At 39.9% G+C, this 25,868-nt stretch overlaps 1 protein-coding gene across 1 annotated transcript in view; it reads right to left on the bottom strand.

Moving 5' to 3' along the window:
• The window catches only part of DIAPH3 (diaphanous related formin 3), a 235,406-nt gene extending 209,927 nt beyond the window's left edge, over nt 1-25,479 (bottom strand). Inside the window, exons 1-3 of the mRNA XM_074160602.1 lie at nt 25,419-25,479; nt 16,486-16,518; nt 2,542-2,715 (exon numbers count right to left, since the gene is read on the bottom strand). Of these exons, the coding sequence (XP_074016703.1) occupies nt 2,542-2,652 (111 nt within the window). The 5' untranslated portion in view covers nt 2,653-2,715; nt 16,486-16,518; nt 25,419-25,479. The remainder of the gene's footprint in view (nt 1-2,541; nt 2,716-16,485; nt 16,519-25,418) is intronic.
• Between the last annotated feature and the right edge of the window lie 389 nt (nt 25,480-25,868).

The following is a 25,868-nucleotide window of genomic DNA, read 5'->3' as shown; positions in this document are numbered from 1 at the left end:
AATCTAACTTGTAGTCACATGTAAAAAAAGAAAAAAAAAAAAAAAAGGGGGAGCAAAAAGCACCTATCAGTACAAACTATATTCCACAATCCTAGATGTAATGGCTGTCTGTCTGCATGCACAGTAAAGAGTAATTTCTTTGTTGTTGTTTATAACAAATAAAACATCATTAAAGCAACTGATTTATATAGATTAGAAGTATTCAGTAGTACAAGGAGCACATCAGATGTGGCTTACTTTATAAAATACTTCAACACCATTCTTTTATTTCTTCTTAAATCATTTAAAGTCATTCTACAGGTGAGCAATAATTCTTTGGAAAATAAGAATGAGTTACTTCACATGAATATATTCCTAGTAGCATTAACAGAAATGAAAGGAACTAAATGACAGTTAATTACTAGCTTTAACTGCGGGGTTTTATGAACTCTCATAATTTTTGCCACCAAAACCACACAGGATGCCACTGAATAAGAGATTGGGAGAAGAAATTATAGGGCCACAAAGATGATCAGAGGGGCTGGAGCATCTCTCCTATGAAGACAGGCTGAGAGAGTTGGGTTTGTTCAGCCTGAAGAAAAGAAGGCTCCAGGGAGACCTTATTGCAGCCTTCCAGGTACCTAAAGGGAGCCTACAGGAGAGAGGGACTCTTTATCAGGGAGTGTAGCGATAGGACGAGAGGTTGGAACTCAATGATCTTTAGGTTCACTGATGATGATCTTTAGGTTCAACGATCTTTAAGGATCTTAAAGGACCCTTCCAAACCAAACCATTCTATGATTCTAAGAAAGCAGTATGCATCCAGGAAAACCCAAAGTATAATGTGATGCATCCAGTGAAACTTCAGAATTTAGAAACTGCTCCCTTCCATAGTAACCGACTATTTTTTATTTTGTGCAGAAATAGCTCTAAAAGCTTGGCTACAACATTCAAAATGTTCACCACCCCACTCTGCCAAATCACTTAATTTGATCAGAACAGCAAACTAGAGGCTACAACATATAATTAGCTATGTAATCTTCTGTGACTAAACTAGTTTTATTCCAGTCTATTCAAGTGTGGATAATTTGAAGAATCCTTTCTGTATTACATGTTATAGCTAAAATAACACTGATAAAGTAGTTTATCAAAGACAGTTTAAGTGCTTGGTTATTCAATGAAACTAGGAAAGTATTCAAATCATCCAGGATGTCATCATTACTTCAACATATTTTTGCAAAGCAGTTATAAAATTGGAATTAATTGCTTGAGAATACATGTATATAAGCACCTCTGTTTACCTAAACACATAGTAGTACGTTTCTGAGGATTTATTGAAAGTTTACATTTTTTGTGGCATAGCCTCAATATCACTTACTATCCCAGAATCTCTGTGGGACAGTAGAGAAATACAACCTATGCTTATATATCAGGGGGTGTGTGCAGGGTAGCATCTCTTCAAGTTTTATAAAAAAACCTCTCCCATTTCCTAACATTTGAGCAACTACTATTCACAGTAAATTTCTTAACAGAAGTAAAATATCCTAGACACTGAGGTATACCAAGAAAAATGGACCATGTGAGAACAAGTACAAATACAAAAGTAGGTAACACAGTAAATTAATCTCCACCTTCATCAACTTAACCATGAAGATGCTGAATTCTATCTCTCAGTCATAGCTCTCAACAGTTCTACAAAAGCATCTTCAAAACTAAACTAAATTTATTGAGAACTAGAAATTACAAATTCCATAAAGGTACTTTTCTCTCGTAGCATATTTAATTTCCTCCTATCCTAGCCCCTGGTAGTCCCTTTGTCTTTCAAGAGTTACTTGTTACTTGCTGTGAGGCAAAGAAAGAAATAATTATCTAGGCATCACTCTCCTCGTTAATATTCTCCTGTGCTCTTCAGACTGCAGTCACTCTCTTCTCCCATGGCCATTCCATGTCTAGTTTTCAATTGTCCAAGATGTCATCATCATCATGAAAAAAACCTCAACCTACTGAGGTGCTACCAATGCTATATGACCTTTCCAGCAAGTGGCTGCTCTTTCATAGCACAGCAATGACGACAGCTAAGGAAGGAAGCAAATTTGAGACTGCATGTGCAGACAAATGCTGCTTTAGAGGCAAGAACCTTAAGTCTTCTTTTGTGCCAGAGCCACATGGCATATAAGTTCAGAACAAAACCCTGCTGTGACATCCAAAAGCATAAAAATCCCTTTTACAAAGGGATTTTACGGTTATGATAATTTCAGGTCATCTTGAAAGAAAGCAGGTTTCCCCATTTCTCATTCCTTCTCAAAATCTGTTGCTTAATCTCACTTCTAATGATCAGAAACCTTTAGTTCCCATTTTAAAAGTATTTAGAGCAAAATCTTGTCAAACTAATTCAAAGACTTTGTCCCCTGGGAAACACCCTAAAAACCATGTAATTCCAACTCATAACAACAACAATATTAATAATTCAGGTAAATAACAGAACACATGCACAAAAGAAGGCTCCACCTGTCAGCCACGTTGCCATTCTTTAAGTAAAAGAAATCAGCATAAGACTCTTACCATCATTTTTTCAAACAGCGCTATGATTTCTCTTTCCGACAGGGGTTTTGGACCAAAATCCTCTGCATCCATAGGTATGGATGACAAATCTGTGGAATGTGACATCTTCATATGCGGCAGAGGAGGTCTTTCCTTTTTACTTCCTGGAATTCTTATACTGGCAAATCTGTCCAACTGAAAACAGAAAAAGCATAACATCACATGCTGCTTCCATTCTACCTAACTCTATTAAGATGGGTGTTCTTGGAAGATAAACACCCTTATTTTTCTGTGGTAACTTGCCTGTCATTTAACTGTCTTATTTTAAAGGGTTTTCCTACAGATACATATAACAGTCAGTTGCCTTAGCACTTGAGTTAACAGACCAAAATCCCATTACATTATGGAGAAATCATGCAGAACATGAGAATTTTATGGAAAGTTTGGAGGAAAAGATATCTACAAAACCAATTTATGAAGAGTTCTTCCCAACCATTATATGTAGAATATGAAAAAGCAGGGTTTTTTACCAAAAGCATAGTTTTTAAATGTTTTTGTTACTCAAACAGCTGGACTCCTGAGATTGTAATACAATATACAGATATGCAAAGAAACTACTTGTTATTAGAAGACAAGTTAGCATAACTAAGACACTGTTCTGCTTTTTTTATTATTATTATGTTATCTAAAACTTAGTGCCTTTTTGTCCTCCAATTATTTAGAAATTCATTTAGGAGAAGCATAAAAACCACCAGTTCCTTTATTAAAGTTAAGTAGGATACACTTATGGTTTCATGAATAATCCTTATTATCAACTTAACTTGTATAACATCATCAACACAAGACAACCACTCTGACTTTAGCCTTTCAAAAAGCCCCACAAAAAATTCTTTGGAAAAGTGGTTTGGGTTGTGGGGTTTTTTTACTGGTTAGATATTTATCAACTTTTCAATACAGGTTTACTCAGGGAAGTTTTAAACATTTTCACTGTTAGAGCTTGTGCATTTTAATGTATATGGGCAAGGACCAACAGAACACAAAAGCAGCTGACATACTCAATGAGATGTGCTAAATCTTAATCATCTTTGTAGCAGCCTTTTGAACAGATGTGAACAGCAATATTACACTTGTCAACACAGAAGAAAGTTACGGTAGCATTTGATGTATAAGAGATTCTGGACAAGATTTCCACCATATCAATAGACTTACATCTTTGAAATGTTATGCAAAAATATTCTGAGGCTTCAATATATCTTGAAGATAAGTATCTTGAGATATGACTTAATAAGTACATCAAAGTTACTAAACTAAATGACAAGAAAAGTTATTATAGCGCCTGTGGAATTAAGATCAGAGAGAGCAAAGAAAATTAGTAGCAAAAATTGGGTACAAGTGTTCCACTCTACTCAGAGCAAGAATTGACTATTAGACATCCATGAAGAGAGGTTTAGAGGAAAAACAAAAAGACTTTAATTCTTCCTGTTCAAAATTGAAAGGGAACAGTTTTTGGAACATAGAAATAGATTGTAAGCCACTCACAAACAGATGGTTGTATAACATGCAAAAGCAGAAAATTAATATAGCATAAACATAAAAGAGCTCAGCATGGATGATGGGGCCCTTCAGCGTCACATCAAACCAGCAGGCAAGGAGGAAAGCGCACTTTACATGAATAATTACATAGGCACATGAATAATTACATAGGCAAGACCCAGGAAGGAATAGAATGCAACAAAAGCAAAAGGGAGGGTAGCATCATTAGAAGTGAAGTATAGAGTCATCAGTGGCAAAAACCATCTTGCATCTTGACCAGACAGCAATTTCCCTTCCTGTCTTTAAAATCAGAAGACTATGGCAAGCATAGGAGGATGAAGCCAGATTGCAAACAGCAATGACTAGACTGGAATCTTAAAAAAAAAATAAAAAAATAAAATCATATTATATGAGATTTTTCTCCTCAAACAATGGCTTTCACAGAGCACTGATGACAGGCAGCACACCCGCTCCAAAGAATGAGTTCGCCAGTAGCTTCTCTGTGCCCCGCTGTTCCCTATCAAGTGTGTAACCTAAGCAGCAAACCACTATATTTGAAGACCCTTCATACGCAGAATTTAACCAGGGGCAAAGCGCACTTTGGCTGAAATAACAGAATTAAGCCCATGGTTCAGTAAGCAGAGAATGGACTAAATTAGGTTTAAGAGAAGTGTGCCCTACACCCTTACTCATCCCTCCCGAAAGATCTCAGCCCCTTCCTTACAGTCTATATTCCCCAAATGTCCCCTCTTCCTTCCTCTGCTCCACACAGCAGCAGCAACAGCAGTTCTGGCCAGGCAGAACCACCCCAGTCTCTGCCATGAAAGTCCCAGAGCTCCACTTACTCCCCTGGGAACAGGCAACACCAGTCCAGGGATGAGGGCCAGTTCACCCTTGAAAAAGTGTATTTCACTTCCTTTCACTTGTTCACATTTTTATTTTAAGCTTTGTTTTTAAGCTCCTCTTGAATGTGTATAGTAGATGTTTTGCAGCATTACAGATTAGGTCATAACATTCATATTTCACATATTCACCAAATTCTATACCAGTTATTCTAGAGGAGGGAAGCACACTCTTGGAATACATTTCATCAGGCAGAACATGTAAGACAAAGTGAGATACTAAGATTATAAGCACATTTAAACATGTGTCAAACAAATCACTTTAAATAATTTTAAACAACACAGCCTAAAAATCAGATTTCCATAAATTAAAAAAAGGAAATTCACAAGACCTGCACAGCAGCACAGTGTGGGTATTCTACATAGGCTTCTCTTCTGAATTATACACTGATAGTGCTTCAAAAAGTTAATACCTCTCAATATTCCATACATGCAAATAATTTCATGGTCCACAGAAAGCACTATGAAGAAAGAATGGAAATTTCATTGCTTGGTTGTAATGAAATCTACCACTGATGCTGCTGGCGATCCAAGCACATACAGGAGGAAACGGCAAAAATATAGTGCAATAGTCTTCCACCTTACATGAAAGACATTTTACATCAGGCTAACCAATAGGGAATATCTGAAGTTAGCTTTGATACAAACTGTCACTGCAGTTTAAAGAAGGTTTGACTTTCTGTCTTTTCTAAAGATGTCTGCCCTCCTTTTGTATTTATTTTACCAATAAATACAAACAGATCCATACAGGAACAGTGCTTTAGGAGAGTATTTTTTTTTAAAGGGACAAACTTTTCCCTTAAGGTCTTTGTAGGGCCAACATTAAAATTAACCAAACAATAAACAGTGCTTCATACAGTCTTGATACTAAGTATTTCCACAGTAAAGTCTCTCTGAAATTCTCCAAAATAGTATCTGGTTTGATGCACTGATGGAACTCAGAATAGATTATCCAGAGTTAAAAGTACTAAGGCAATGAGGAGTGAGAAGAAACTAAGAGTGCAGTTAAACACTTCTGGGCACCCAAAGGAGAAAGCTAGATTATTTTTTTTTTAATACACTAAACAAAAACATAACAGGGAATCTCTAACCAGGTCATTAATTCAAACTACAATCTATCTACAATCATCATAGCACAGTGTTACCGAAGATGAGGAAAACTATACTCCAGATACGTAACATGAAAAGAAACAATACTAAAACAATTAAATACCAAGTACAAAAATACTGTAGAAATATTCATTAAAAAATATTATCTTCTAAATTGTAAAAAAATTTAACTGCATAATATAAGCTGAATAGTAGTCTTAAGTTTAAAAATTATGTGATCTTGAAAGGAGAAATGAAAGTAGCTAAAAAGAAAAGTTGACTCTCTAAAGGAAAAAAACATTGAAGGTAGGAAAATTTTCCTACCCAAAGGCAAGCCTAATTCTAGAAATAACGCATACACTGCTCTTTTGTTAGCAAAAAAATAACTACGACAGTCCTAAGTCTTTTCTGGTCTGAAGGCAGGGGTTTTGATCTGGTTGGTTTTGGTGGGAGAGAAGAGGAATAGGGGGGCAAAGATAAACAAAAATTAACTAGGACAGCAGAGAGCTACTGAAGATATCACTCACACAGTTCTCATTCCAAAGACTAGATCCCCCAGCATGAAAGGCATGAGGAGTCTTTTCTCATAAGCTTCAATTTAAAGCAAAGATGTATTTGCATATATTTCATATTTTATGTCTTTATGCCTCCTACCACCAGAGACTGGAACATCTATAAAGCCGTGCTCTTTATTCTACCAGTTTGTATTCTCCACAAGACAAAAATGGCAAGGCAACTGAAACAAAAATCTTAACATCAGAACTGAAACAGTGAAAAGTAAACCATGGTCAGTACTTGAACGTGAGTTACCATGAGACCACTTTTCTGTAGTGTATTACGTTTATCAGCCTGAACATTCTCAGGGAGCTTTCTCTATCACGATAGAGGTAGAAACTTTATTATGGCCCCCTTTTACTTTAATAGAGTTTAAAATATCTTACGGTAGCATTTCTTCCACTGCTCTGCTCCATCCCAAAGCTCTGAAACTACAGCTTCAGAAGTACGGCAGCCAGACCTTACTGACAACTTCTAGCAGTATATGAGGTGCAAAGCAAGTTACTGTATCCACACAGTATCAGTGGTGACAGCATCTGCACAGGGAAGTTTTCTCAGTAATCACTTAGCAGACAAGATATGCGAGAGAACAATGAAGTTCTCACATGACTTCAAATAAAAAAAAAATGGTGCATGCAGTGCCAAAGAGATCTGAGCTGCATCTTTTTATTACTAAGCAGTCGCTTTTTCTTGTACTACTAAAGTTTGTATTGTCAGAGCAAGATTCAAATCCCGTAGGGATTTAATTTCTAATGAATATTTTCAAACACAGACACATTAAAAAAAATTAAGAAAAAATTGAAAGAAAGCAACTGACACAGGTAGGACATATCTAAAGTTTGCTTCAATGCCCGTTACCTGTAGGAAGGACAAGAGGAAAGGAGATACATGCAGCAGAATGAAGACTAAAGGAAATACTGTCTCTCAAGGCTATGTGCTAAAAGCTCCTCTGCACACAAAAAGAGCACAGAAAGACAATGCTGGGTGGTGGAACCCAAATAATACTTTGTATCTCTTCCCAAACTCATCACAGGAACCATTAGCCCATCAAAGGCTTATCTCCACAAGCCCAGATGAACACAGAGGCGTAATAGCACGTGGGAGGAACACAGATTGATTCAGAGGAAGGGACATGCTGTCCAGGCTCCTCCCAAGGATATCCCAGCAAAGCCTCTGCCCTGTGGTCCAGGCCTGACACTCTCCCTACGAGTCAACATGATCAGCTCTTCAGAGCACGTATCAGGTGTTACTGCTTAGGGGTATAAGACACATTATGGGATGAAGGGGAAAAACATTTTGGGATTGTGCATGACTTATTTTGCAATGTTTAAGGGAAGTAAGGAAAAAGGATAGATTTCTATGATTTGGAGAGGAATGAGCAAAGGAAAATGGGAAGATAAAGGGATAAATAGGGCCAGTCGTGTGTAAATACTTGACTAGTTAGTATGCTTGTCTGGCCATGCCCTGTAGCCAACCAGCACAGTACATCCTATCTTACTGAATTTTATTTCCAATTATTTTCCTGGGTGAGATGCTCTACTTTGTGTGCACATGTGTGTATGGAGGCCACGTGAAAGCAACAAGGTCAAACCACAAATCACAGGGACCACAAACCAGCAGCTAGAGAGACGAGAGCGAGTGACAGCAACATGAGTAGGACCTCAGTTGTGTCCATGGAGCCAGAAACCAGAATGAGTGAGTGATCACTAGCAACTATAACACTGGACTAGCCAGTGAGAAGGTCAAGTGGCCTGGGAGCAGGGGAATACATATCTTTAAGGGAAGTGGACAGGAGGAGCTAGCTAGAAGAGGGAAAAAGGAAGTTCTGGACAGCTGCCAGAGAGACCACAGGCTCAGGGATGTGTGGAGTTGCCAACTGGAAAACGCACCTGTGTCTGCCTATAAGGGGTGTACACCGGGGGAGTTCACTTCTACTGGGGTGAGAAGAATCCTGACCAACTGGTGGAGATTTTTGTCTGTGTGCACACGTCTCTTTTTCTAAAGTCAAGGCCACAAGAGAAGTTTCTTATGAGAGGGCCCAGGGGAGACCCATCAGCTGCCAAAGACCTTTGTGTGTGTATGTGCCCACACACACGTGTGTCTGTGCCCACACACACGTGTGTCTGTCTGCATGTCAGCAAGGAGGTCCGTATCAGCAACTGGAGTGAGCCTGCAGCTTCAGGGGCTCGTGTGACCCAGGTGCCAGACACAGGGAAGTCTGGGATCTGAGGGCCAGACCAGCTAGTGACTTTGTGAACTCACCTACTGGAGGGATTCACATTGTACATGTTTCCCACTAATGGATCTTCATCCTCATCAGCCAAAGAGGGTAACAGGATGACTGACACCCATGGTGCTGTTTCTGTTGATGTGTGTGGCCTGCCATGCATATACATACATGCTGCATCTATGTCTTCACGCAGGTGCCTCAGCCTCACTACTGGTTAGACCTGGAGGACATGGAGCTACAGCAGCCTCGCCTCTGCTGGGTTACAGGATTCATTTTCCTCCCTTAATCTTACCTTCTGTAAGGGAAGGAAAATGTTATTTTTAACCCAACAGGGCTCACACATTCATAGCCACCTTGCCAGCAAGATCAGATTTTCTCAGCATAGGAACAATTTTTCTACTTGAATTACTAGAATCATTCATAGACCCTTAAGATCGTCTAGTTCAAACAACCTTAAAACCCACAAACTTGCTATCAAGCATTATACATTGATCTCCTTCACTGTTTGAAACTACTAATGGTATTCTAGACGTGGTATTCTATTCTGAAAATCTGAATATCTATTCTGAAAATATATAGAAAGCTATGATACATAGTACTAAGGAAAGAGATAAAATTACAAGTCTAGGTAAGCAGCATTCACCTCCTCAGAGTTGATTTCAGACTGATTGCAAATTGAGTATCTGAATTTGAATCATTGATAGGAAGAAAAATAGCTGCAAGAGCCAAAACGAAGCAACCATCACAGGACGAATGGTGAAGTTTTATTTGATTCTTATTTCATAAGCTGTTATTCCATTGAGAGCCTATAAAATAAGAAAGTGGTTTTATGCACACACCATGGACCTGAAAATCAAAGTTACAAAGAGATCCACAATAAAAACCTTCTGGCTCATCACACTTTCTGATCAGGTCCCTAGAAAGCACATCTATTTGTGCTCTCATTCTGATCTTAGTGGAGATTTCTTATACCATTCTCTGTAAAACTGTAGTGTCTATTGAACTTACACACTTGATAACACAGGAATCAATGGATTAGTTATTGCTAGACTAATTGCTGGCTCAACACCTTATTAAGACATCACTTCCTAACAGAGCTGCTATGCATGCAGGAGTCCAAGATATTACTTTCCTGCTGTCCTGCCTCCCTCATGTGTGTGTCGTCATCATCGTCCCTCTCCCCTCCCCCTTAATTAACACATCAGGTCCTCTATTTCTATATTAAGAAATTCCTCAAAAATAAAATCCAACATGTACATGTGTAACCACATTCATGATCACTGAAAGAATTCCCTAGTTCTGCCAGTGCTTCACTTCGGCTGTGATTCAATGCCTTTCTCAGGAACAGAGGACAACCAGTCAGACGAGACTGGGACATCCATGGAAAAACCTGATGGCATCGGCTACTACCAAGGGAATGAGACTTGCTAAGGGGACTGTCATAGGACTACTCAACTTTAGGCTGTTAATAACTAGAGGTCAGGTTTAACACAAAACTGACATATGCAGGATGCCTTGTCAGCCAATAAATTCAGTATCATCCTTATAAACACAGATGCTCTATTTAAAAGCAGAGTTTTAATTGCTTTATATTGTTGACTTTGAAAGAAATGTAAAAACCAAATACCACAATAAATTCTCAATCATATTCCACTAATATCTCTGCTTTGTGAATGTTCTGGGAACCAGCAAGTGAAGCTGAACCAATTAGCATGGCTGGTCTTATTTACGATCACAGAGAAGAAGTGGGTAGGGAATAAGGGAAATGTTTTAGCAGCAGAGCTTACCTACATCAAGGACAGAAATTTACATCATCTGGGTCTTACCTTTCTTCACCATATTCAGACTGAAGCCCTCACACCCAAACAGGCAATGGAACAATAAGAACAATGCCAAAAAAAAAAAAAAAAAATACTAGGACGTTTTTGTAGAACAACTACCAACAGTGTTTAATGAGACATTTACTGAGATAATTTGGACTATGAACGTTGGTATCAATGCAACTTAACAATAGCTGTTTATTGGATACAGATGAGATTCGTAAAATGAGGCTACAAATTTATTTTTGACTTTGCTTATAAAGTGTGTTTCCTATTGCCCATATTTGGAGCAAAAGCTTGCGTGCAACATCTTGTAGATCTCCAGAGTTGAAAGTTACCATGCACGCTCTCCGCATGTCTAGCCAAGAGGATTTTATCTAAGAAGGGATGCTAACCATACTTAAAGTGGTGGACCTAATCCAATATCTCATCACTGGCTGAGCAACGTAAATTTTGTTAAATACACAAACACTATGAACATAAGCTATATTTCTTTATAAACACTGTTTATATAAATAGTGGTGGGACCTCAGCATTTAGAAAAAAAAATAGCAGCTGTACCAAATTAGCAGGTAGCAGATGGAAGAATTAGTTAGGTTTATGCAGAATATGAAAGTGGGCCTGTCATAACCCACAGCAAAAGGAGTTTGCAGCTGAAACATTATCTGAATTTGTGAAGAAAAAAAAAAAAAAAAAACAACACTTCAAAGAATTCACAAAAAAGCTATCCTTTTTCAAAGATAAGCAGTAGCACAGAGCACTGGCCTTGCCATGGAAGATACACTGAAAAAGAAAACAAAGGACTAAAGTTCCTTCATTCACCACAGTCTTTGATTCCTTGACTTTTTGTTCCTTTTTCACTCTTGGAGACAGAGATTACCAGATTAGATACGGCATGCATCAGCCTGGACCCAAGGTAACATACTGACTCAACAGCTGCACCATACCATGCGGATCTGAGGTTTCTGGCACTAGGTCTGTGATTCCTGCACTTTGATTTAGCACAAAGAACAGTGATTCCTGGAACACGTAAAGCATATAAATAAAGTCATGCAAACTCCTCTCACATTAAGGTTAAAGCCATCAGCTTTGATGCCCTTGAAACAAGAATAAGAACCACTACTGTATCTTTTCATATTCCGTTTCTCCAGCTGTACAAAGCGCATCAATCTGCACCAATTTCCTAAGACAGAAACGGTAAAACATTATCCTCTGTTACCATCCCAAATCCCTGTGCAAAGCCCTGGGATGTTCCTAGAGAAGAAAATTAACCTGAAGGCTCCAGATCAAAATGCTACAAAGTAACCATTGGTTTGGATCTTTATCTTCACATGAACAGCAAACCTTCCACATAAGGCAAGTTTACCGAGTATATATTACTACTAGAGGATGTCACTGCGCTACAGAAAAATCTTTATTCTAGAAGAGTAGGCAACGCAGTATCAGAAAAGTCCTGACTACACAAATTGTGTTGTTTGCTACAAATGAGGTAGCACTATTTCTAATACCTCATTACAAAGAGACAGGATTACAGATAATTGTTCTGGTTTAGCCAGAACCGCATTACTAGAAGTACTCAACAGTCTTCTTTCTTCCCCTTCCCACTTCCATTCTCATGAAGAAACACACATATGGACTATCAAGACACTGGTGATGATTACCAGGCACACTTTATTAGAGTTCTGATATGAAATATACAGGTACACAATCTTCATTTCCTGGCTGAGGGCCTAAAGAGCATTGCTTGTAGCTTTGCTCTTTCTCTAGGTGTCCTTCTCACTCTGCCTTTCAGATCTGTAGGACAAAAAGTACTGCCACCCTCAATTTTCAAGTTCACATGTTTTTGACTGCCCACTATTTATATACTCAGTAAAGCCAATTTCACATCTGAAAAGTCTGCTCAAGTACTAAAGCATAGCTCAATCTCGCAGACATTTGTGCCAGTCATTTTAGTCACAGAAGCCAACAGCTCAGTCATGAAAGTATGCTCTAGCACCCTGATGTAGACAAATGACAAAGAATTAGTAGAATACTAACAACGTAGGATTTGTTCAACTTTGTATTCTCTTTCCTATGTCTTCATTTGAAATAACTGTTATTCGTAGTGGATGGGGAACACACAGGAGAATATGGGCTGCATCAATATATTTCAGTATCTTTGAAAGTAAAAGCAAATCACTATTTTCCCTCACTTCATATAAGATCAAAGAAGTTATTTCCAATGATTCTGAGTCAAAGACCTCTTAACATCCTTTTCTTCCTCGAAGCTCCAGAAGATCAAAAAAATTATATTCTTTCTTTGACAGTCAAATTACTATACAAGATTAAGTTCTTACTGTATGAGAAATTCCACTGGTAGCAGTAGAGCTTTTAGTAAGAGAAAGACTTGAATAAACCAAAATACACAGAATCCCTTCCATTAGATGACTTCTTATTCCTAATTCGCTCAATCTCCTAGAGATTATTTTACCTTTCTTGAGAGTAAATCATTTACCTAATGGCAGAAAATTAAAAGTTACAGTGTTTAGGCCTGTGCACAGTCACATCTTCAACACCTAAACCTATTTCACTGAATCCTGTATAAAGCCTTTCTTATCTTTACAGCAGTTGCTATGAAATCAGTCAACATAAATTTATGTTATAAGGTATTTTAGTATACATTTCAATTTTGTCTACATAAAATAGACAAAAAAATTTTAAGTACATTCTGTTAATAAGCAGGTTTTTTAATCTTTGTGAACCTTACAAAGTAATGTGGAGTACTTGAGATAAAAAACAGGCTTGCTGCCACAGTGATCTTGCAGGTAGATAATTTCTCAAATACCTACTAGCCATTCCTCTGTGGAATATGAATAAGACTCCTGTCTTCATAGTTTGTAAACAAACAAGATAAAAGTAGCACGTGTTAATTATGTAAAAAAAAAAAAAAAAAAAAAAAAGCTGTTTCTGAACTTAACGGGGATTCATTGTCTACTAAAAGTAGACAATTCATCAGCATCTCAGGAATAATCCAATACAATTCAAATACTGAAAAGCAGTCTGCATTTTAGACTCTCCAAGTGTTGCCAATCTACCTAAATTAAAAAAAAAGAAGTTCCTGATTACCATTATACAACACTGTATTTGTAAGAAACAGACTGGGAGTAATAAAATATAAATATTTTATAAAGCATAATGCAGCAGAGAGCAAGTTAACATGCAAACAATTGCCCATGAGAAAAAACAAAATATATTATTTCACTGAAAGCTACAAAAAAAGCTATGAAAATCGATCTCCAAGATAAAGCCTCAGGGTTTATTTGAGGGTTTACCACCTTTGGAGAAAGGGACAGGCAACTCAGGAGGAATACAGAGATCTTGTTAGGTTATACAGAGAAAAAAATTAGGAAGGCAAACACCCAGCTGGAACTCAACCTGGCCATTAATATAAGGGACAACAAAAAAAGTTTTTATAAATATGTCAACAAAAAGAGAGTCAGGGAGAATCTCCATCCCTTATTGGATGCAGGGGAAAACATTGCAACCAAGGACGAGGAGAAGGCTGAGATACTTAATGCCTTCTTTGCCTCTGTCTTCAATAGTCGGACCATCTACCCCCAGGGTGTACAGCCTCCTGGGCTGGAAGATAAGGATGGAGAGCAGAACAATGCCCCCATAGTCCAGGAGGAAATAGTTAATGATTTGCTTATGCAACTGGACATGCATAAGTCCATGGGGCCAGATGGGATTCACCCAAGGGTACTCAGAGAGCTGGCAGGAGAGCTCACCAAGCCTGTCTCCATTATCTATCAACAATCCTGGTCAACAGAAGAGGTACCAGATGACTGGAAGATGGCCAACGTGACGCCCATCTACAAGAAGGGCCGGAAGGAGGATCCAGGAAACTATAGGCCTGTCAGTCTGACCTCGGTACCGGGAAAGATCATGGAGAGGATCATCTTGAGTGAGCTCTCAACGGCAAGTGCAGGGCAGCCTAGGGATCAGGGCCAGCCAGCAGGGGTTTATGAAAGGGAGGTCCTGCTTAACCAACTTGATCTCTTTCTATGACCATGTGACCCGCCTTCTCGATGTGGGGAAGGCTGTGGACGTTGTCTACCTGGACTTTGGCAAGGCCTTTGACACCATCCCCCACAGAGTTCTCCTGGAGAAGCTGGCGAATCATGGCATAGACAAGTGTACTCTTCACTGGGTAAAAAACTGGCTGGATGGCCGTGCCCAGAGAGTTGTAATTAATGGGGTGAAATCCAGTTGGCGGCCGGTCACCAGTGGTGTCCCTCAGGGCTCAGTCTTGTTTAATATCTTTATTGATGATCTGGATAAGGGGATTGAGTGCACCCTCAGTAAGTTTGCAGATGACACCAAACTAGGTGGGAGTGTTCATCTGCTTGAGGGTCAGAAAGCTCCACAGAGGGACCTGGACAGGTTGGATCAATGGGCCAAGGCCAATGAGATGAGGTTTAATAAGGCCAAGTGCCGGGTCCTGCATTTCGGCCACAACAACCCCAGGCAACGCTACAGGCTTGGGGAAGAGTGGCTGGAAAGCTGCCCAGCAGAAAAGGACCTGGGGGTATTGGTGGACAGCCGGCTTAACATGAGCCAGCAGTGTGCCCAGGTGGCCAAGAAGGCCAACGGCATCCTGGCCTGTATCAGGAATAGTGTGGCCAGCAGGAGTAGGGAAGTGATCATGCCTCTGTACTTGGCCCTGGTGAGGCCTCACCTCGAGTACTGTGTTCAGTTCTGGGCTCCTCACTACAGGAAGGACATTGAGCTGCTGGAGCGTGTCCAGAGGAGAGCCACCAAGCTGGTGAGGGGTCCAGAGAACAAGTCATATGAGGAGAGGCTGAGGGAACTGGGCATGTTTAGTTTGGAGAAGAGGAGGCTGAGGGGGGACCTCATTGCCCTCTACAACTACCTGAAAGGAGGTTGTCGAGAGGTGGGTGTTGGCCTCTTCTCCCAAGTGAATAATGACAGGACCAGAGGAAACGGTCTAAAGTTGTGGCAGGGGAGGTTTAGATTAGATATTAGGAAGAATTACTTTACTGAGAGAGTGGCCAGGCACTGGAACAGCCTGCCCAGGGAGGTGGTGGAGTCACCATCCCTGGAGGCATTTAAGAAACGTGTAGACATGGCACTTCAGGGCATGCTCTAGTGCCTGAGATTGTTGGTTTGTGTCTGTTTGTGGGTGGGTGTGGTGTGTGGTTGTGGGTGGTGTTTTTTTGTTTTGGTTTGGTTTTTTGTGGTTGGACTTGATGATCTCAAAGGTCCCTTCCAACCATGAAGATTCTGTGAGAATATTACTTCCCAGAGAAAAATCAAAGACTTTGTAGAATGATCCACTTTAAGAAAAACTATGCTTACCTACAGAATAATAATACAGACAATGAAATACGCAACTTCAACAGCCAGAAAAAAATCTGTGATACAGCTTTGTGATACAGAAACTTATCTGCTAGTCTAGAGAGAGATGTGTGAAGCAAGCATTAATGAGTTTTACAAGCAACTGTTAGTTTGTTAAACATGGTATTTTAAGTTAGCCGTGCAGCCTAAGTAACTTTAATATTAAACATGCAATCACAGGTATCTTAACAATACTACATATGAACTGGCACAATTACCAGTGTAAAGCTCATTTACCCGTGATTAGAGCGCACTTCAAAGCCATCCATAGATTTTTGCTATTTGCACTGAGTACGGTACAGATATTAACAGTTTAGTGAGAGTTTGCAAATTAATTCCACAATTAAGACATTTTCTTGTATCAATAAGGTTATTTCTATTGCATTAGCAATAAGGTTATTCGCTTAGCAAAGCCAAAGCAAAACTTAAGTTGTCTTACCACATCATCTGTCAGTGTCTTGATATTTAAGTGCTGTAAATCAAACAGGAAACCAGTCATGTCACAGTTGTGCAATTAAAAAAACAACAAAAAACCCAAACAAAAAAGCAAGTGTCAGTTATAGTTACTGCTATTCAAAATAAGATGCAAGTTAAACAGTAATGAATCACAGCACTTGAAATGAAGTCATAATTTCTTGGCAAGTTGTACTTTGTTAGCTTCCAGTGCACAGCAAGTTATACAGGGAATACAGTGTAGATTAAAAAAACATTTATCTGTAATCTGAACCTTGAGAGAATAATGCCAGAAGAATATAAACCAAGCATATCTTGAAACAAGTTGTATTTTATTATATATTTTATAGCTAAATATACTAGAATGAAGACCTGCTCATAATTCAGCTACTAGAATTGTGTCTTCTCAAAATGCCTGTGGGGACACCACAAAGAAATCGGTCCAGAGATTTTAAACTCAACAAAAGAAGATGGAGTTCCTCAACATTTCAAAACTATCTGCCAAGCTGCAATACTCCAACAACTAAGACTGTTGACTACTCTCAAGCAATGACTATGTAGCGAGCAGAGCATGAAGTTATGAGTAGAAACTGACATCAGCATTTATTAGTAGCAATATCCATTGACAAACACATCAAGTGCTAGGACACACAGCTCTTGCACAAAACCAAAGAGCAGCACTGAAGAACATTGTCAACTAGTGAGTCAGTGCTGCAGGGATCCCATTTATAGTTTTTATGAAGAGGCTGAGAACAGACTTGGCAGGGAAGTGGGAAGAATGTGAAGTCACGTACTTAGTGAAATAGACTCTTATCCTATTCTTAGGCTCACCGCACTGCCTAGTGTACAAAGCTCAACAGCAGCTACAGCAATTGTAAGTGGCTATATCCAAATTAATCAGATTTGGAAACTCTTGCTTTGTCTTCAAAAAGTCAACAATACTTAGATAGCATTAGTTATGACTTCTTCTCTGGCTCTTCCCTCAGAAGTGAAAAACAGTTTGTGTTAAGTCAAATACTATCCCATTACAGCTCTACTCTGAGTACTGTCAAGAAACTGAGAAAGAAGCATCTGATGAATGGCTATGAAATTAAAAAAAAATAAAAAGCAAGTGAAGTGTGAGGGAACACTCAGTACTCAGTGACGTAGTGTGAGTTCTACCACCAGTAATAAAAAAAGATTTGAGCTAGGTCAGCACTGAACTTTTATGACAAACCCATTCCATGTTCTAATGGATGAGGATTTCTAATAAATGAAAACAACAAAGTGAAAATATTTGAATCCAGTCAGGAGAATGAAGATCTCATTGCTGTTCTCCTGCTGCAGGGATAGATCAGACTTTTGCACTACACACTGGGGTTTTATGACTTGTTCTTCCCATTCTGCTAAATAGTTACAGTTACAAAGACAGCATAAGCATTAATTTCTGTCATTTGCAAGAGCTCATGACTTTACGTTTAGCAAGTTGTTGATATACCTCTATCTTTAAGTGATAAAAATTGTAGGAGAAAACACTAACATGGTTTTACACTGCAACTTGGTAGCAAAGAACATAAAAATTATTCCTTTTTCATACACACAACTTAAATCACCAAGCCTTAAGCAATACACAAATACCATTGTGAGGCTCCTCTAATATGATAGGAGACTGAGTAATCTGCTTAGAACGAAAATCTGCATTACATACTTTGAAGTGGAAGTTCAAGATACCTGTCAAAATCATGTACATTCCACTAAATAGACACAGGAAGCACATCACCGGGTTCACTTCCACTTAGGAACAGGTGTTAGATGTTCTGCAACTGCTCTGTTCAAGACACTGTCATCATCCATGGAATCAAGGCAATATTTTTCAGATTCAGGTTTTGTGCTATGAAAAAGTCAAAAGTTAATGGGATAGCTCAAGCCAATGTTGTGCCTTTGAATTAAGCTGTGAAATTCAGCACTGGAATTTACTGTGGTAAATAGTGAAGAGCTCCCCGTTTTGTATGTCATCACACCTCACTGACCCAGGTCATCACATCAACTAGTGAAAAAAGACTACCATGCAGCCAATTAAGGACACCATAATGGTATAAGAAACTCAATATACAGATACGAGTCTCCAAAGTCTTCAGCTTACTGGCTACGTACAGTACAGGAGTATAACAATACTAACATAAGACCTCTTTCAGACAATGTTGTGGGGTCTGGTTCAAAAGTAACTGCTACAAGGAAGTGAGCTTCCTTAACCAGCACTCATCCATCAACACCAGTGACATTGCATTTGGTTATTTCTTTACAAAGGAGTAGAAACCCCATGCGAACTACAAACTAATGTCTGGATCTTTTAGCACTCTAAGATTAAGGGGCTGAATGACCTGCACTAAGACATCTCAAAAGACTTATTCTGTGAACTTCATGTTACAAAACTTCTCAGCCAGAGGAGCTGGTTGAAACACAAGAACTGGGCTGATCTTTTTCCTTCTCCCTCAACACGTCCTTCTCTTCTGGCAAGGCTGTACAAAGTAGAACCAGCTGTCAACTTCTCTGGTCCTTTGTATCATTCAAGAATAGGCAGATATTGAACACTACATGTGGTCTTAACAAAAATCTTATCACACTGGATTAATGGCATTAAAATTAGAGGAATGCTGTGACTCAAGAACAGTATATTTTAGTTCTTGCCTGGCCAAACAAACAAAACAAACACATTTGTAATCATAGGAAAAAAATAACTAGACCACAGTTAGGTAGAGGTTGGCATGCTTTACTACCACAGGAACATATTTCTATTTTCAGGCCTGGATATATCAGTTCACAGAAGTAAGACATGTTCTGCTCAGATGAATAGGTTGCCTTAAACATAGGCCTGCAAGTGAATAGATCTGGTTTAAGCAATATTCCTGTAATATTCAGTTACTGCTAAAAACATGATCTAAGCTTACAGAATACTGCTTTGCAGTGGATGAAAATACTAATATGCTGTTCTGTACCTTCCATGAACTACTCCAGAAAAATAAAATTATTGCTTTTGAGAACGTAGGAACTATGTACAAGTAGTCCTCTAGTCTGTTTATTATGTAGAAAACATATGCTAAATTAAAAAACAAATTAACAATATTTTAAGTACATTGACATCCTGTTTTCTAGTTGAAGAGATACAAAACCATGAGACAATTAAGGAGTTTATTAGGATGCTTTAGAAGTCCAGATTTATCAGTAGCACCTACAGTTGGAAAAGCAGAAGCATCACCATTGCCCAGTCTTCAGTTATACAAACACATTTATAAACAACTAACATTTTGAAATTACATTTTCCAAAATAAGTTTTCAGTCTGGGACATGGAGGAAGAGATCATTTTGTTTAGCAATTGAACAGAAGCAGTTCAGTTAAAGCTAAGTCACAGTAAAAAAGTAGCGTAGAGATGTATCATTACTGAAGAAAGCAAGCAATCTGACATGGAATCACCCTCTATTGAAGATTATGTCCCTCGGGCATACTGCTAAACAACTTATTTCACTGGACACAGGATATACACATACATTCAGTGTACGGTACAGTGTTCTTGACAAGCTGTCAAAAGGCCCGATCTCAAAATAGCGAGGATAGAGACAGTCTTAGATGGAAACTGAAAGATGCAATAGGACCCAACAGCTGAGGTTCACATCACATGCACAGCAACAAGACGACTACCCACAGAACAGAAAAAGCACTGTGTCTCTTGAAAAAGTCATATATAACAAAGCCATGTGTGATGCAACTTCTGTACCACCCAGCCAGGAAAAGTAAGCCAAATACTATTTGGTTTTATATATAGTCACATTAAAAAAAAAAAAAAATAGTCTTATTATCATACAGAAGAGGATGGTCTTATGTTGCACAGCCAAACGTAGCACACACTGAAAGTTAATCTGCAAGACAGAGTTTAACAAGTAGAGTTATTGTCTATATAATTACTCCAGTCAACTCTGGGTAGAGACAGTAAAATGAAACAAAGAAATAAGAAATGCCACTTAATTGGCTCAACAATACCAGTGTGATCTTTTGTGTTATTACATTTATTTCTCTTAGAATTTTGTTTATAAATATGCATATGAAATCTAACGCAGTACAAGCAGACAGGACCAGAATGCAGGAGAGCACCATCTTCTCACATGGGACTCCTGTCTCGTGTATTGAGTGTTTTTTCCACCATCACTACAGCTCAGTGTGGCCTGGAAAGGAATACCCTACTGCAATATAAGGTATAGTCTGTATCATCTAAAAGTTTGGGCACTCTACCAAAAGGGGCAGCATCTCCATTCTCCACAACTGCTCTCTTCACTAACACATAAGCACAGAGTGACGTTGCTCATCCGAGTTTCTGAATGAAAATAGCATGCTTGGTATGTGACCTCAGATCATGCCTGGCAGGGATGGACATTGTTAGTATGTCCGAGAGGCAGACAAAGTCTGATTTGTTGATCATAAGTGGCATTAGAAGATATGACAAACACTCATCTCTGGTGCAATACACCTCTGCCCTTATGAGAGGAGTTTTAGGCATGCAAAGTGACAGGCTCTCAGGCAGCTAAAGGAGAACTTCAACATGCAGGCTTTTCACCACACTGAAGTACTTCAATTTACAAGAAATGAGAATCCCACAGCCTGGTATCTAAATCCTTTTTGGATCTTCATTCTTGCCTTCCTTGCAGAAGAAAACAAAGAACACCACGTATAACCCTCCCCACCTCCCAACCACCGCACACATGTATAGCTTCTCTGATACATTAAGAGGAGCTTAAAGTCTACGTGTAGCTATGAGAAACAAAGAAGAAAATAAAAAGGAAAAAAGTGAGAGTTTAAGCAAGATGCAATGAGTTTTAGAACTGTCCAACTTAAGCCTGAATGCTGAAACTAGAAAAACAAAGACTAAGGATGCACATATAATCACACAATCCCCTCTGTACCTTTCTAAATTACAAAACGAGAAAAAACTCATCACACACTGCCATTAATTCTATCAAAAAAAAATTCAACACTAGCTGTTTTATCCCCAAAGGCTATTCTCCAGCAGAAACACAACCAGGAGACTGAAGTAGGGATTGCAAGGAAACCTGTAGACTCAGTTAGAGAGATGTAAATTGGATGATTACAGTGGATGCTATTACTTTAGGATGTCCTTTGTCACAATATTCCCTCAGTAATTTTGCTACCTCAGTCTGTAAGCGCCATTTAGAAACTGCTGTATAACCCCACAGCATTTCCTACTTTTAATTTCCAATATACTACTTCAGCATTTATTTAATAGCTTTCTCACACACACTCTGTTGCTTGGAAAGCAGTCTGAAAAGCAATCAGGGGCAAAATTATTTTAACATGACAGTTTCTACACAGTGATATTCTTTAGACATTGATGACTTAAACTCAAAATTGGTGCTTACAGGTAAGATTATATAACAAAGTGCTAGAACACAGCACTAAAATTTAATTTCATAACCCACAGTGTTAATTCATGCCAACAAAAATAACAGCATGAGGAATTTACAATTTTACAAAGCTGCAATAAAGTGTTTTAGGTAACATCTGTTCAGCAATCATTTCTTTAAAAGACTAATTTAGATTCAAGGTCTTACACTGCAGCATAACTGCAGCAATAATTCAGTCACTTCGTAATTAAAGATATTGACACAGATCGGTCTTACCTTTCTGCTCTGTGCCAAAGAAATGGAAGTGCTTTTGCTCTTAACTACATCTTTCTTTGATTTACAGACACCGTTAAATGCAAGTGTTAATTTGTCTATTTTTAACAGATTGGTGCAAACAAGAAAGCCTTCTTGACTCACATAAATTTCATAAAGAACTTAATCAAAAACATCACCTGAAAGTCACTGAAGACAAGTCAATGGTATACTGAAGTTAGCAGAAACACCTCGAACTTGAGCTAGTAATTGAAGTTGATCTTTTGAGGTCTAGTGTCTACAAGATGTAGGCCCAGTAAAGGGCAACTGGAAGTCATGTAATCTAGTACTCACTTCCATGATTTCCAAAAATTTCTACGGAAAAAAAAAATAAAAGAGAGGAAGTGGCAAGCAATTGCTTTTACCCCATCCCCCAGCAGATTTCACAAGTTTCCTGCTCAGTCTATTTATACACAGAAAACAGGTATAATCTCGACTGTCCTTCAATTAATTTCCTCTTTTTACCAAGCCCTAACCCCCAAGGGTGAATGTAAAAGCTGAAGTACCACATTACCATAGAATACCTTTTACCCTTTTAAGTGTCCCACTCTTCCAAAACCTTGGACCTGCTGAACAAAGCCAAGCTAGTATGCACTTCAAAATTAACCATCACTCTCTAAAGGAAAATTTTTTAATGATTCTGTAAAAGAACAGACAGAACTGAGGACATGCAACTCATTCACTTCTTCTGAGAAGCTAGTTTATTCAGAAAGGCACTACTTCAAGATCACATTTGATTGAAATCAACTGCTATAACTGTTTAGCCCAAAGACTCTTTCTCTCCCCTCTAAACAAAGTGGCTTTAAAAAGAGAGATTTTCCTCCTGCTAAATAAGAATTTTCTTTGGAAGAAAAAAAAAAAAAAAAAAGCTACGTGCTAATGATGTCAACTTTGTCAACCAGCAATCCAATTTCACCTCAAGGTTTGCCAGGGAATCAAATTCTTTTTCAGATTAGCATATCTGCTGTGACAGATCAATATGTTGCATTGATTAGAAGGGTCCAACCTGGAACATATTTTCAAGCCTTTTGCACTGAGGAAAATTAGACTAATACAATCTGGATGACTTGAGTTGACTGATTCTAATTGCCAATTTCATCCACATTTGACAAGCGCACAAGAGATCAGAAACATAATTCAGGTGACATGTAGAAGTATGGCACTCTAAGTAGTCCAAACACAGAAAAGGTAACAACCTATATCGAAGAGTGGATTACAGAGAATTCAAAGGGGTTAAGGAAGTTTTCTGTGTTCTGACACAAAACTAACTTAATTAATAAAAGTATATTGAAGATGTATTACGGGAAGGGTTAGACATGAACAAGTTAACATAGATAGACTAGAATAGAATCGTTCAGGTTGGAAAGGACCTTTAGGATCATCAAGTCCAACCATTAGCCAAGCACTACCAAGTCCACCATTAAACCATGTCCCTAAGTTCCACATCTACATGTCTTTTAAATACCTCCAGGGATAGTGACTTCACCACTTCCCTGAGCAGCCTGTTTAAATGCTTGACAACACGTTCAGTGTGAAAATTTTTCCTAATATCCATCCTAAACCTCCCCTGGCACAACTTCAGGCTGTTTCCTCTCATGCTATCAATTGTAACTTGGGAGAAGAGACCGACACCCACCTTGCTACAACCTCCTTTCAGGTAGCTGTAGAGAGTGATAAGGTCTCCCCTCAGCCTCCTTTTCTCCAGGTTAAACAATCGCAGCTCCCTCAGCCTCTCCTCATAAGACTTACGCTCTAGACCCTTCACCAGCTTCATTGCCTTTCTCTGCATGTGCTCCAGCACCTCAGTGTCTTTCTTGTACTGAGGGTCCCAAAACTGGACACAGTATTCGAGGTGCGGCATCACCAGTGCCGAGTACAGGGAGACGATCACCTCCTGAGTCCTACTCACCACACTGTTCCTGATACAGGCCAGGATGCTGTTGGCCTTCTTGGCCACCTGGGCACACTGCTGGCTCATATTCAGCTGACAGTTGACCAACACCCCCAGGTCCTTTTCTGCCGGGCAGCTCTCCAGCCACTCTGCCCCAAGCCTGTGGCACTGCATGGGGTTGTTGTGACCCGGCACTTGGCCTTGTTGAACCTCATCCCATTGGCATTGGCCCATCAGTCCAGCCTGTCCAGATCCCTCTGCAAAGCCTTCCTACCCTCAAGCAGATCAACACTCCCACCCTACTTCATGTCATCTGCAAACTTACTGAAGTCTGTGCAGCCACAATAGGAAAAGGATTCCAGGAAATAGGAATGCCAGGAGCAAGCTGTGACCTTCCAGAAAGGGTTTGGCTAGGTTTTGGCTACAGTTTGATATTGCTTATTGGCTAACTTCAGCTAGCTACGTATGAAGTATGGTACACCTTTTTGAATCTGTGCTCAAGTGCCAGACGTTCAATTACTGAATAGAGCACAAAGAGGCCTTAGAATCAAGAATCTACTGTATGTTATTTACTACAGTATCTATTCTGTAAGCACATAATACAGCTCAGAGCAGGTGGGCTCACAGCCAGCTAAACAACATATGCATCACCTAAATATGAGCATGGGATGCATCTGCTCAGCATGTGGTGGATACAAGACCTGTAGAATATGTGTTTGTCACAGCTTTAGTACTTGCAAATTTCATAAGATCCAGGCAAAAAATGGTTACTCCTGGGTATTTTTTAGTTACAGCACATCTCATGGACACATTATCTTGTGGGCAACTATTAGCCGTTTCAAGTTTCCCAGTTTCTTGGTATGCTAACCAAAATTTTGTAAAAGCAGGGCTAAGGAGGAAAACTTTCCTATGCCCCTAAAATTCAAAGGCTCAGCTTTTCACTACACAGTTTACATCGGTAAAATAAATAAATAAATAAATAAATAAATCTAATTCAAATAAAAGTAACAGCATTTAAGAGCTGAAGTCGGTTCTGTTCCCCTCGTGCCTTTAGCTGTCAAACTGCGACTTAAGAAAATAAAGCTTTACGACGAAGAGGCATGACCCGACACCCCCACCCCCAGGCTCTCAGGGGGGTCCAGGTCAGTGCGAGGCCCCAGAGGCGGGGGGAAAGGTGAGCGGACAGACCGGTCGCACGGTCGGGCCCCCTCGGTCCAGGCCCGGCAGGGAGACGCCCCCCTGGTCCGGGCAGGGCCGCCGACAGGCCCACGCCTCAGGCCGCCCCAGCGGGACTAGGAGGCGGCTTGGGGTCAACTTGTACTTACGAATTTGGGCTTCCTGCCGTCCGCCGGCTCCTCGGGGCCACTGGCGCTCCCGGCCCCCAGCGGCACCTTCCGACGGAGCCCCTTGTTCTCCCGCCCGCCGCGACCTGGCGGCGAGGATGGCGCACGGTAAGACTGCCGCGGCCGCCGTGGCTCCATGACGGCGGCCCGGAGGGGAGATGAAGGGAGATGGCTGCCCGGGGATCGGGCCCAGGCCCGGCGGCCCTGCCCGAGCTGGACGCCTGCGATTAGCGCGGCTTAGCTGGGCTCGGCCGGGCAGGGAAGGAGGGGGGAGCTGAAGGCTAAAGCCGCCACCGCCTCAGGGCGGCAAAGGATTTAGCGAGGAGCCTCTAATCCCGGCACCGCCGCCCTCCGCGCCCGGCGGCCGCCCCCAACCGCGGCACCGGCGACGCCCGGAGCGGGGAGGGGAGAGGAGAGGGGGCAGGGGCGCGC

This window comes from Numenius arquata, chromosome 1 (genome assembly GCF_964106895.1).
Source record: "Numenius arquata chromosome 1, bNumArq3.hap1.1, whole genome shotgun sequence".
In the NCBI taxonomy this organism is placed as follows: Eukaryota; Metazoa; Chordata; class Aves; order Charadriiformes; family Scolopacidae; genus Numenius; species Numenius arquata.
Note: the sequence above shows the minus strand (reverse complement) of the source record. Positions and strands in the feature narration are given on the sequence as shown.